The 12,749-nt window shown below is 32.6% G+C and overlaps 1 protein-coding gene across 1 annotated transcript; it reads right to left on the minus strand.

Moving 5' to 3' along the window:
- Positions 1–3,114: 3,114 nt before the first annotated feature.
- LOC114876227 (spermine oxidase-like) lies at positions 3,115–12,386 on the minus strand. Its single transcript, XM_029187467.2, has 6 exons — positions 12,259–12,386; positions 8,068–8,418; positions 6,703–6,894; positions 5,354–5,679; positions 4,044–4,322; positions 3,115–3,291 (listed from the first exon to the last, which is right to left on the minus strand). Exons 1-6 carry the CDS (start codon positions 12,384–12,386, stop codon positions 3,116–3,118), a joined length of 1,452 nt encoding a protein of 483 aa, XP_029043300.1. The 3' UTR covers position 3,115.
- Between the last annotated feature and the right edge of the window lie 363 nt (positions 12,387–12,749).

Raw genomic sequence — 12,749 nt, forward strand, 5'->3', positions numbered from 1 at the left:
ACAAGCTATCATCATTCCCGAATATTATATTCATTTGCCATAATTGTACTTGAATTTCAATATCAATAATTGAAAATAACTAATAACCAAATTAGTTAGATTTAATGTAACACTTCGAATGTAATACTAATATCTCGAATGATTTGTTTTATATTATACTGTAGCCATTGGCATAACTTGAACCTTCTAGGGTGGGCTAACAATAAGTCTCTTTTGAAAAATTATTTAATTTTTGAATTTTGAAACCTTCAGAATTTAGAATTTTGAAGTATTTAAATTTTGGAACACTGAAATTTTTGAATTCTGAAATCTAGGGAATCTAAAAATTTGAAATTTTTGAATTCTAAAATTTTAAAATAATGAAGATCCACATTTTTGGAAAAGGACCAGGCCTCTACCTAATTATGCCAGTGCCTATAACTGATAACAGATTATTTGCAACAATAATTGTTGAATTTTCATATTGTTTCGAATACACTTATGGCATTTTTAATGTAAAGTAGTGCTGCAACTGGGACAATAAATAGATCTAGAATTACTTTGCACTGTTTGGTCTATCGAACGAGCAAACGTTCTTAAAAATAATCATAATTAAATAACTATTTCGTATGCACTGGTTACGATTTGGCACACTGATTTTCTATAAGAATGAGCAACATACAGATATTCAAGAACAGTTATAATAATTAAAATGAATATATTTTTTTATACTCCAGGTATTCAAATATATTGAAAATGTTTATATAAATAGGAGTATTAGTTTAAAGCAATGAATTTGAATAAGTATTAATTTTGTTAATCATAAGAACGTTTTCTCGGTGAAATAACACAGATTGCTGTTAAACGGGACCAACGGAAAGTAAAGAAAAGAAATGTAACTCTATGTACGTACCTGTTATACAAAAAATGTGTTTCAAGCTTTCGTTCAATAGCTTAATATATAAACGTTAATATTATCTGTCAAAATGATTGTTGTTATAGCAATATTAATACAATAAATCATATAAAACATGTGACTTAATTATTAAATTGTCTTAATCCTAGGACACATACAGAAGTAATTGAGTACCCCACTGTGCTCTAATTATAAGTTATAATTATTCTAATGTTTCTATCTTAGTAAACATGCGTGTTTTTTGGTATACTTATTTAAAATGATGTGTTATAAGATTGTTTATAAGTGATTTGGGTCACCTCTTAACTTTTCTAAAAAAATCAAGTATTACAGGTAGAGTAACTCATCATCCCGTGTACTTACTCATCATCTTAAGACTTTTTAACCGACTTCGAAAAAGGAGGAGGTTACTCAATTCGATCAGTATTTTTTTTTCTGTTCTTTTTTTTTTATTGTTCGCCGATTACTCCGAGGTGGATGGAACAATACGTACGATTTGCAAAAATGTTTATATTACGAATAAATTAATGCAAGTGAGTTCGATCCGCCATTTTCTTGACCGTTGATAGACATAAATTTCAATATTTTATAACTTTTTGACGATTTGGATAATGTAAGGACCAGAGTGCCATTCTTTAGGACCTCCTGAACACGTCCCTTAAATTTTTTTGCATTCTGTTTAGTAATGACGACGTAATTTGTGTTCTCGTTTCTAGGGATTTTTCAAGGGGGGAGAAATTAAGAAGCTGGAGGTTAGAAAAGGGCAGGATAAGGAAAGAGGAATCAAGGCAGGAGGAAAAAGAAAGCGAAAAAAAAGGAGAGGGAAGAAAAGATCAGTTGGGGGAAGAAAAAGAAGACAGGATTGAAAAGGAGAAAAAGAAGGAGGAGAAAAGAGAAGATACAGAGGATAAGATGAAGGAGAGAAAGAAAGGAAGGAGTAGAGTATAAAAGAGAAAGACAAGGAGAGCAAAGAAAAGAAGCACAAGATAATAAAGGGAAAAATCAAGAAGGAATACAAGGAGGAGCAGGCGAAAGAGGATGCGAGAAGAGAAAAGGGAGAAACAAAGAAGGAGGTCGGAAGAAGATCTGGAAGAAATTGACGAAGCAAAGGAATGGAGAAGGAGCGAGGAAACAGGAAGAATGAAGAGAGAAGAAGAGGAATGGATAAAGATATGGGGGAAGAGAATGGAAAGGGCGAGAAGAGAAAGAACGAAGAGAAGTTTAGTGGAGGTAAAAGATCTAGAAGAAAGAACAGTACGCATCAAGAAGATGTTAGTGAAAGAATTGGGAAAAAATGGTGGAAATTAGGAAGAAGTATTAGGGGCAGGAGGGAGAATAGTCATTCTGACAGAACTAGAAAAAGATGATGATAAAAAAGAAATTATGTGGAAGAAAAAAGGTATGTGGGAGAGGTGGCAGGTGGCAATAGATGAGGGCCAATTGAGAGAAGAGAGAAGAAATAAATGACGAATTAAAGAAAAGGCTAGAAAGGAAAGGGCAAAGGTAAAATGGGTAGAATACAGCAGCAGAAGACTATGGATCGATGGAGAAGAGTGGAGATGGAACGAAGAGGAAGAGAGATGGGTATTGGGAGATGGAAAGTAAGTAAGACAAAGGAAGACAAAGGTTAGGGGAAGAAAAAGAGAAGGTATGAAGAAGGAAAAGAAAAGGAGGTTATATCCAATAACAAGTGTAAATATGCAAATATAACAAATGTAAAGTTAAGAAAAGCTTATGTTAAAATGTAAAATGTACCAGGTTCGGGCACGCTCCTACAAAAAGCGCCTCGCTATCCCGAAAATACATTCATACATACAATACCCATTTCTCATACTTTAGAAAAAATATTTTGGAGGCCTTGAGGCTGATGTAATATTGTATAAATTGACCCCACATTTTCAAACAATGGAATGCAGTAATATGTATATGTAAAACATATTAAAACTTCAAGCATAAATTAAAAATTATATCTTTTATTGAACTTGACTATGTGCAATGTAAAATTGTAGCAAAGGTATAACTTACAATTATAAAAAATAATATAATCATCAAATGACAAATTAAATACATTCCTCAAAGAATTTGGAACTTAATACAAATTTCATTTTCAGCTAAACAATATGAACTGACAAATGGCTTTTCGTGGACAGTAGATCTATTTTTGGACGTAACACTTGGTACAGGTACATTTACTTCAACATATATTAATTTTTCACACTTTTAAGAACTCTTCTCGATAATTTTCTTTGGTGGACCACCAAAACGTTTCGTCAATTGAATTATCCTTTCAGCTTCTCGAATGCCACTTAATCTAGCACCGTGTACTGTGCTATAGTGACCCGGAATTGTGGCTTCTCCAGCAAATAAGAGAATTGGTGGTATTGGTTCACATGTACCTGAACAAAGATAAGAGCTTTTTTCCAAAACGGCCATAGCTATTAAACAGAGAGCTAAATTCACGAATTCCTCTCCTTCTTTTTTACAAAGAAAAACTATTTTAAAATAACATGCATGTAAAAAGATTCTATTTTAATTACCACTTTAATAAAATAAATTTGGACTTCATTATTTATCCAACATACTTTAGATTTGCATTCTCTTGCACTAGCTGAATCCACATGTTTTGTAATTTAAATTTGATAAATGAATTATATGCGAAAATGTCGGATATCCAATGCTCGAGTCGGGTTCAGTCGATTCGGGATTTTTGAAATTTGGAGATGTTAGGTTTTAGTTAGCAAAAGATGGTTCTTTTATTTTTGTTACTATATAGATGACTCTGCCTCCTCTCCCCCTCTCTCCGGTTAGAGTAAAAATGTTTGTTAACCGCTGCGTAGTTTTTCGCAATAATGAGAACAAAGAAGAAGATTATTTTGCGTTACGGTGTAAAGTTTAATATCTTAGAATAAACAAAATACAAAATTAACAGCAGAGCTGTGTTTCAGGACGAATTTTGTTGAACATGACCGTGAATTGGGAGAATTTACGAAAAAAAACAATTATTGGCCCGATCTGGGTAGCGAGTACCCGACATTTTTGAAATCTTGCACATCTACATATACTATCGAAAACCTACCCGACCCGACCCGACCCGCCCCGACTCTGTATTTTTAGATTCTCGCATATCTCCAAAAAACAGTGTTTATACCTGGCAAAGGACTGGCCAAATCGCACTGATGCCCAACAGTGCTGTCCATTCCCATATAACTATATGCACCAGCAAAGTATTGATCCATGCACCATTTACTTCTGAGGAGATTTGCTGGATAAGGAAGCGTTGGATCACCGGTAAATTGTCGAAGGACTCTTGTTATTGACTCAACCACCTCTTCGTCGGAACATAATTCCATATCCGCTGCTTCACGACCACAGATCCATGCACATAAAACGTGCTGTGATGTCGATAACTCTTCTATGTTTGAGATTCCTGTAATATGAGAAAATCTGAATCAATTAATTTAATGCATATGTTATTTAATCACTTTAAAAAATAATATTTGTTTGACACTCGAAGGGCTAATTGCAAACGACGATATCAGGTCACAGGGAAACTTCCGAAAGGCCCCCCCTCCCCAGGACAAACAAACTTCGGATTTATAGTAATTGAGGTACGAGAAATCGAATGAGACCATTTTCAGAACTGGCAAATAAACCGTTCTCGAGATATACAGGGTATTGTAAAAGTGTGGGACTCCTTTATTATCTCGATATGAACGCATTTTCACGGAAAATGACTAACCTAACCCTAACCCTAGCCTAACCTAACCTACCTAACTAATTTCTCCCGGGATAAATGGTAATAATGGCTTTTTAAAAATTCTATTTGACCTACAAATAACTTGCAAGGTTAAGTTCAAGGTCACTACAAGATAATACTTTACGACCCCTACAACTTTTGTTTTAGTCATTTTCCGTGGAAATGCGTTCTTATCGAGATAATAGGGGGGTCCCACACTTTTAGTATACCCTGTATATCTCGAGAACGGTTTATTTGCCAGTTCTGAAAATGATCTCATTTGATTTCTCGTCCCTCAATTACTATAAATCCGAAGTTTGGTTGTCCTAGGGTGGGGGGGCCTTTCGGAAGTACACCCCAGGTCACTTTTTACTCACAGCTGGATTTTCATAATTCATACTTTAGATCTTGCTCTTTAATAGAAACTATTTTCTGCTAATGTTTGTATTTAAAAATATTATTTTATTTAATTCTCTGTTGGTTGTTATACATTTTAAACGTATTTTATTATACTTGTTGTCATTGACAGGAGTGAAAAGTGACCCTGTATCAGTTGTACGAGGGTTAATAATGTTATTAAGCATATAACGACAATAGGAATAACTAATTAAAGCATAGTCAAACATGGTAAATGGAATTATTCACTTTTTAAATTTAGTAATAAAAATAACATCGAATACTCTTTCTATTTTTAAACTTTAACTATTATATTAAAATCTGACCTTTCACCCAGTCGCATCTGTCAGCAAGTTCATCAGCTGACCAAGCTAGCTTAATGCCACCTTCTTTCCAAACCCAGAACGGCCTCGCGTATTCCAAGAATATTTTATTAACGTAACCATATCCCAATTTACAAATAGCTTCGACTTTTTCAGCAGGCAATGCTGGACAGAAAAGTTTATCGTGTTGATGTTTCAGGACACCAAGAGACACGGTAACGATAACGTAATCAGCGGGAAATTCTTCGCCATCGCAACACTTCACCACAGCTCGAGGACAAGAATCACTTATGGCACCCCATCTGACACAACTAACCGGCTTACAGTATCTAATAGAACAAATGTACCCATTTCATTTTCTGTAAATAAATCAACTAATATTGATAACATTAAATATAACATTTATTTATAGCGAAATGAATAGTTATTTATTGCTTTTGATATTGATATTTTTGGTAAAGGAGTAATCATTAAGATTGAATTGGTTAGCATCAAACATTCATTACACTTTACATTAAAAATTTGTTAGGTAAATTTGAAATCTATTCTGGATGCAAAATTCCAATAATACATTACTGTCCGAGGATTGATTGATTGATTATGAGCAGTTTAATCAATGTTATGAACCTTCTACTAAGAAATGTGTAACGAAGAATGAAGTTCATATATTTACGATGTTATAAATAAATTCAATTATATTTTGAATAAAAGTATGTTTAATGACTTTAATAATAATTAGTAGGCGAACTTTTCTTGTTTAATAGCGTTGATGTGAAGAGTAATAATTATTCATTTTATCGTTAGAATGTCAAACTTACAAGTACATTCTTTATCTGACATTCTAACTTCTAGAATACAAATTACAATTATTAATTATTAATTCAAAGCTTCTAAAAGTCCCATCAATGACTATTACAAAATTAATAATATCTATGGTTAATTTTCTAATACCTAATAATATCCTTTGATTATACAAATTAATATACATATGTATAAATCGTTTTAACCCCTATAATAAGTATTAAATGTAACATGTAAATTATTAAAATTATCGTATAGAAACTGTGAATTATAATGATCCATACAATATCATGAAACTGAACAATAATTTCCAAAAAATTTGCAACACATTAATATGTAGAATATATAAAATAGTAAACGACAATTGTAAATATTTTTATCGAATAATTTCAGAGTGAAATACAAATATACATAGTTGCCAGAAAAAATGAGCAACAGGTAATAGGACATCCGGTCTCTGTGTTATCTATTTGAACTTGAATCGGTCAAAATCAATCAGTTTTGCTTGAAACGCTTTGCAAACACCACTGGTAACAAAAGAGTTAACTAACTTGAGAGAACAGCTTGGCAAATCTCGTAGCAGCGGAGCAAGTACACCAACGTAGCCAAGAGGCACTCTAACATTACCACCAGGAATCTCGATGTAACTTCCAAATTGATCAGCAGAAACTAGCGAAAGATCATCACCGCACCGGCATCTCACGCAGTTTGTCATTCCGTACATCACTCTGGCTGCGTCATATCTGAAGACGTAAAATTGCCAACGGTATCGAGAGGGAACATTTTGAAATATCGTGTCGTTAAAAACGCAGTGATGTAACGTAACATGCTAGATCTGATTTACTATCTAATTGCCAAACAATTATTTTCATTCATATAATTATTTGTCAATTATTTGTATGATAGGAGGTGTATTTCTGGAACTAATTAGTTGAACACCTGTTGAAGTGTTTTAACATTCGATTATTTAATTCACGAATTGACGGTTTAAATATGAGGCGTTAATTATTTCAAGTTATCATTCATTTAAAAGATTGTAATTACGAGTGCAAATAATTTTAATAAAATGCAAATGTCACAAGATCTCAACAAATAGTGCGTGATTATAACTTTTTAAATACTCCACAAAATTGACAATTTACTGTAGAGCATATTAAAATTCTGCTAGCATATAAAGATCATTTTTTTAAATATGTTTATTGCGGACTGGGGGCCACGGATATTCGCTGGTTTAATTAAATGAGTAAAAATAATATTAATTGTGAAAATAAATTAATATTAATATGCGCAGTATTTGAACCTCTGTTTTTACTTGGTCTCTGATACTTTCAATATGATATTATTACATATTCGTTCTTAGTGTATCTTCAGACTTTCGTGCGATTGTTCGAACTTTGAATACAAAACATTTATACGAATTTTTGAATCTACTCAAAAACTTTTAGCCTACTATACCCCAATCCAACCTAACCTAATTCACTTATATTAGGCTCAATGCAATATAAAAAGTACAAGCTTTTTTTATTATAACTTTCAAATCATGATCGCCCTAAAACTCCGAGAAAGTGCATTTTATTCAAAGCCCTTTCTTATATAAAAAATACCCGATTTCATTATCAGTGAAATCGTCGTTAAAGGCTTTTTTCCATGGTTTTACCCATATCTTATAAAGTTGAGAGTAGAGTTTGAAAGTAAATTCTGAAAAGTCTGTAAATAGCGTTGTTAACGATATATCACCATCTTATCAAACTAGAAGAGTATTGTTGAACAACTACATAATAATTAAACTCGTATTCTGAAAATATCTCTAGCAATTTCACTACCATCTACGGTAAATTAAATCACGCCAGTACGAATATTACAGCTACTTTTACATCACTGCTGATAAAGTTTGCAGTTGACCTGGGCAACTGTACCGTTGCTCCTCCGGGAAATTGTGGAGCTCCTGCTGAATTCTGACACCCATGAAATTCAGCAACGTACCGTGGGTGCGGCCACAACCTAGGGAGAAAAGAGCTGCTGCCTGTTGCTCGATTTGACGGAAGGTATGATAAGCAGTAATGCTGACAGGAAGATCGATAGCCCGTCCATCGCTTGTACAAAAAAGACCGCGACTCGGATCAGGTCTGAACAGAGGTGGCTTCAGAAGACCCTCTTGAGCAGCTAAGGTGAAAACAGGATTCGCCACGCATCCTCCTTCGATCCAAGTGGCGCCCATTTCCGCCACTACGTCACCTAACCAACATGAATGGATTCGGCCTCCTGGTCTGCAAAGAAGATTCGTTATCGGCACCTTGTAATTAATAATCTACCAAAAATATGGGACCAACTTTTGATAGGGATGTAAAATAACTCAGCTATACGAAATATGTACACAGGAATTTAGATCAAAATGAAGGACTTAAATTTAAAAACGACCAAATTTCATAAATTGAGAAAATAATGTCTCAAAAGGTCTAAAGTTAAATTTCAATCACCAATGATTTGTTTAATAAATATATAATCTAAAACAAATAATTCTAAATATGATTTAACAAATAAATATTAAATGATTCCAAATATCATATTTTTATTCTCAATACTTAAAAAATATTAGAACTATCTTTACTTAGCATGAGTACTTACAAGGAATGATCCCGAACCCGGAAATTCAAAAAATTATGAAACTCTGTGGATATGTAGAGGATCCACAGAGTCTATCTGATTAAAACGCAATTTTTTTGCTAAGAAAATCGCCTTTAAAATTTTCATCGTTTTTCGTTGTTTTTTCTTTTTCTCCGAAACCATTAGAGATATTCAAAAACTTCATAAACGAAAATTGTTCATTTTAATATATAGTGTTCTTTTTAAATGTTGAAACAAAAAATGGTTTAAACAATTACAAAATGTTATAAACAAAAAAGCTTAGAAGCTACTGAAAAGTTCTAAATTCTTGTGAAAATTGGAAATGGTCTGTTGTTTAAAGTGATATAACGTTTAATTATCATTTCCTATTTTAAGGGTGCAAACATATTACTGAAAAAAATATTACTGAATATAATAACAATATGTTTTGTTTTTATTTTATTATTTGCAAACGGTAACTGATATAAAAAGGTCCTTCAGACAATAATGTCAAAGTACGCTAAATACATTTTTTTCACATAATCGTATCTTTTAAACAAGTGGTTTCCTAAACTTTAACTTGCATTTTCAAATATTCCAGGTCGAAAACTATGATTTAATATTTTTTAACCAAAAATTTTCGGTCTCCTAAGACGAATTGCAGCCTTTCTATCTACTAATAATTCATATTAACTACAATTAGTTACTCTTGAATGCAAATAATTTTGATAATTATCCATTACCTGTATACATTGTGGGTAACTTTTTGCTAGTTGTGTTGTTGTATGCCCCAGTATCAGTCTTTTATTATAATAAATAGAAACAGAGGGCACAGAATGCAGCGAAAATAAGATAAAAAATTACGCCTTTAAAAAATTGCGAAAAATCATTTAAATCGTCAGTTGATTGGAATCTGTGACCCTGCATGTCCATATTTTAGTAATTTTAAATTCTCTTTTAAGGGAACATTTCATCTAATAAAATGCTTGCCATAAATCCGGTAAATGTAATTCGTTTGCTTATGATTACATTCAGCGTAACGAATGGCAATCAAACACCAATTAATAACCGTGGACAAGCACTTTATGATATATTAAAAGATCTGCTGGTTAGAGCGGTTGAAGATACGTCGTCTGTAATGGAAACCGAACGTACATTAAAATTTGTTCATCTGTTTAGATCACATTCTGTGGAATTTGTGGATGAAATATTTTCACCTATTGATGAAGAAGTTGTAGAACACGTAGAAGATAAAATTGAAGCATATATTCCACAAGAAGGAGGTATTGTGACATTAGAATATAACGGAAATGCTGTTGTATATTGAAAAGGTGGAAAAAGGAAATGACTTTCATTAGAAAATGTGTAACATAAGTTCCGAAAAGTTCAATCGATTCACCAATAGTACAGGTAAAGCACATTTAAAAAAAGAAATATTTTTCTTTTGTAATAGCATTTGTTACAATAACATTTTGGAATAAAATGAATTAATCTTTTTACGTTTTTACAGAGATGGGAAGAAGTACTGCATAAAGAGGGAACTCGAAGAGAAAAATAATTACAGATTTCAGAATACGTTTTCAATAAAGTTTGTAAAAGTGAAAATCGTGTCATTATCCACGATTTAGATATCCGAATGTGGACTGTAGAAGCAGATGAAGTAATGAAACTGGAAGAATTTAAGGCATTTTGACTCTAGTTATGGAGTTTCAAAAAGGCTCATAGAACAGTTTCTAGAAAAATAAACAAATTTATTACCCGTTCATACGAAATTGATTCTACTAAATTGGACGAAATTGCCTCCTCTTTTGTTAATCGCGTACAACCTTACATTAAAAAAAATATTGGGGCAGATAATGTATTCAATACTGACGAAAGTGGATTCGACTTAGAGTTACATTCTGGTCGTACTTTAGCAATGCAAGGATCAAAAACTGTAGAAATTGTTGTTCAATCTACTTCCGCTGCGACTCATCGTTACACAATACTTTTTACAGTTTCAGCTTCGGGTAAGCTACTTTCTCCTCTCTTTCTTGTTCTAAATTCAAAAGGAATAAGGAGGTAATTTCGGGCCAAAGGTACCAGGGTCATTGTTTAAACCGTGGAATGTTTATTTGGTGGCATCAACATCTGGAAAATTAACAAAAGAATTATTCATTCATGAATGATTAATGAATGTATATCTACTCAATACAGGACCAAAAAGTGTCTTGTTAATAAACTCATGGTCACTGTTCGGAAATATTAAAAGAAAATGTGCTGTCAAATAAAGATTTGGAATTTTACACAATACCAAGAAAAACGACAGGATTGATGCAACTTCTTGATCTTGATTGAAAAACTTTGTCACAAAATTTTCCGACCTCGTCATATTAAAAAATTATGACATTAATTTGCATTTTCGAGATAATATTATTAAACTTCAATCGTTAGTACATAATCAGCTATCGCCACTAAAATATCACAATATGTTTTCATATGCATGGTACAAAAGTGAGTACATTGAAGAAAAACCAAGTAATTTTGCAAACCCAGTAGATTTTGTTTTTGCTCAACAAGATTCTGTAACCCCACCACATATATTCTAGCTACGCTGTAATACGATCGAGATTAACACAAAACCTACGTGATGCATAATACGTAACCATCGTGGTTTTTTAAACAAGGGTAAACAAGGACAGCAATTATTGTCCTAAGGACCGCTTTATATCAGTTATCGTTTGCAAATAATAAAATGAAAATGAAACATATCATTATATTTAATAATATTTTTTGCTCCCTTAAAATAGCAAATGATAATTAAACATTATATCACTTTAAACAACAGACCACTTTCTATTTTCATGACAAGGTTTAGAACTTTTCAATAGTTTCTACGTTTTTTTGTTTATAACTTTTTGTAATTGCTTAAACAATTTTTTGTTTCAACATAAAAAGCACTATACATTAAGATGAACAACTTCCGTTTATAAAGTTTTTGGATATCTTTAACGGTTTCGGAAAAAAAAAATGAAAAGCAGCCGAAATTTTAAGGGCGACTTTACCCCTTTAGACTGAAAACGGACAGCAAAAAAAAATTGCGTTTCGATCAGGAGAACATCTTCTACGTCAGTGTTTCCCAAACTTTCGACATTTGTGTACCCCTTCTATCATTTTCGTAACACTGAGTACCCCTCGTAAAAAAAAAAATTGCATATACTTTAATAACAATATATATTTATTTTTTCTTTTGTAGTACATAAACAAAATAATAATAAACGTAAAATAAAATTCATTCAGTGCGTACCCTCACCAAACTCTTCCTGTCCCCCAGGAGGTACGCGTACTACACTTTGGGAAACACTGCTCTACGTATCTACAAAGTTTCGTAATTGTTTGGATTTCTGATTTCGGGAGCGTTTCTTGTTAGTTTGCATTTCCATGAATAGTCTAATGAGTGTAATAGGTATATGATGACTTTTCAGTCACGGTTACGTGATTTACGGTTACTGTAAATGGTATACCTATCCGTTGCCTCTAATATTGTGAAATTTTGAAGACCACATTGTGCTAAACGATGCGCAGCTGAAAGTCCAGCCATCCCTGCACCAATGATCACCACTGTTGGTTCCGGTTTGCATGGATCCAACATGCAAGGATCCAGCTGACATGACTCGAATCTGGCTACTTTTGTACATGACGGTATTTCCTTATCACCTCCTCCTTTCTTTGACGAGTAGGTTCTAGACATATTTAACATAAACATACATATATCTTATGACGGTTCCCATTTTCTTCTTTTTTATATTTATTTGCTTAGAAATTTGTAGCTAATCAGATAAAGAATTTTCATTTTATGAAACTTTAAGAGTCACGATTAAACTCAATAAACTCGTTGAAATTGATTATCTAGGGTACAAATTTTGCGATTGAATTATTGATAGAAAACAACTACATAATTGATTTGAAATATGAAATATTCTGTGATTTATAAATAAACTGTTTGGTAATTATT

The sequence above is a fragment of the Osmia bicornis genome, chromosome 2 (genome assembly GCF_907164935.1).
Source record: "Osmia bicornis bicornis chromosome 2, iOsmBic2.1, whole genome shotgun sequence".
NCBI lineage: Eukaryota > Metazoa > Arthropoda > Insecta > Hymenoptera > Megachilidae > Osmia > Osmia bicornis.

Coding starts and splice junctions, on each gene's coding strand:
- LOC114876227 (XM_029187467.2), bottom strand. CDS start 12,386: ATGTTGGATCCATGCAAACCGGAACCAACAGTGGTGATCATTGGTGCA. Junction 5,680..6,702: donor TTGCCAAGCTGTTCTCTCAA/GTTAGTTAACTC, acceptor TTGTTCTATTAG/ATACTGTAAGCCGGTTAGTT. Junction 3,292..4,043: donor TTTGGCCAGTCCTTTGCCAG/GTATAAACACTG, acceptor ATCTTTGTTCAG/GTACATGTGAACCAATACCA.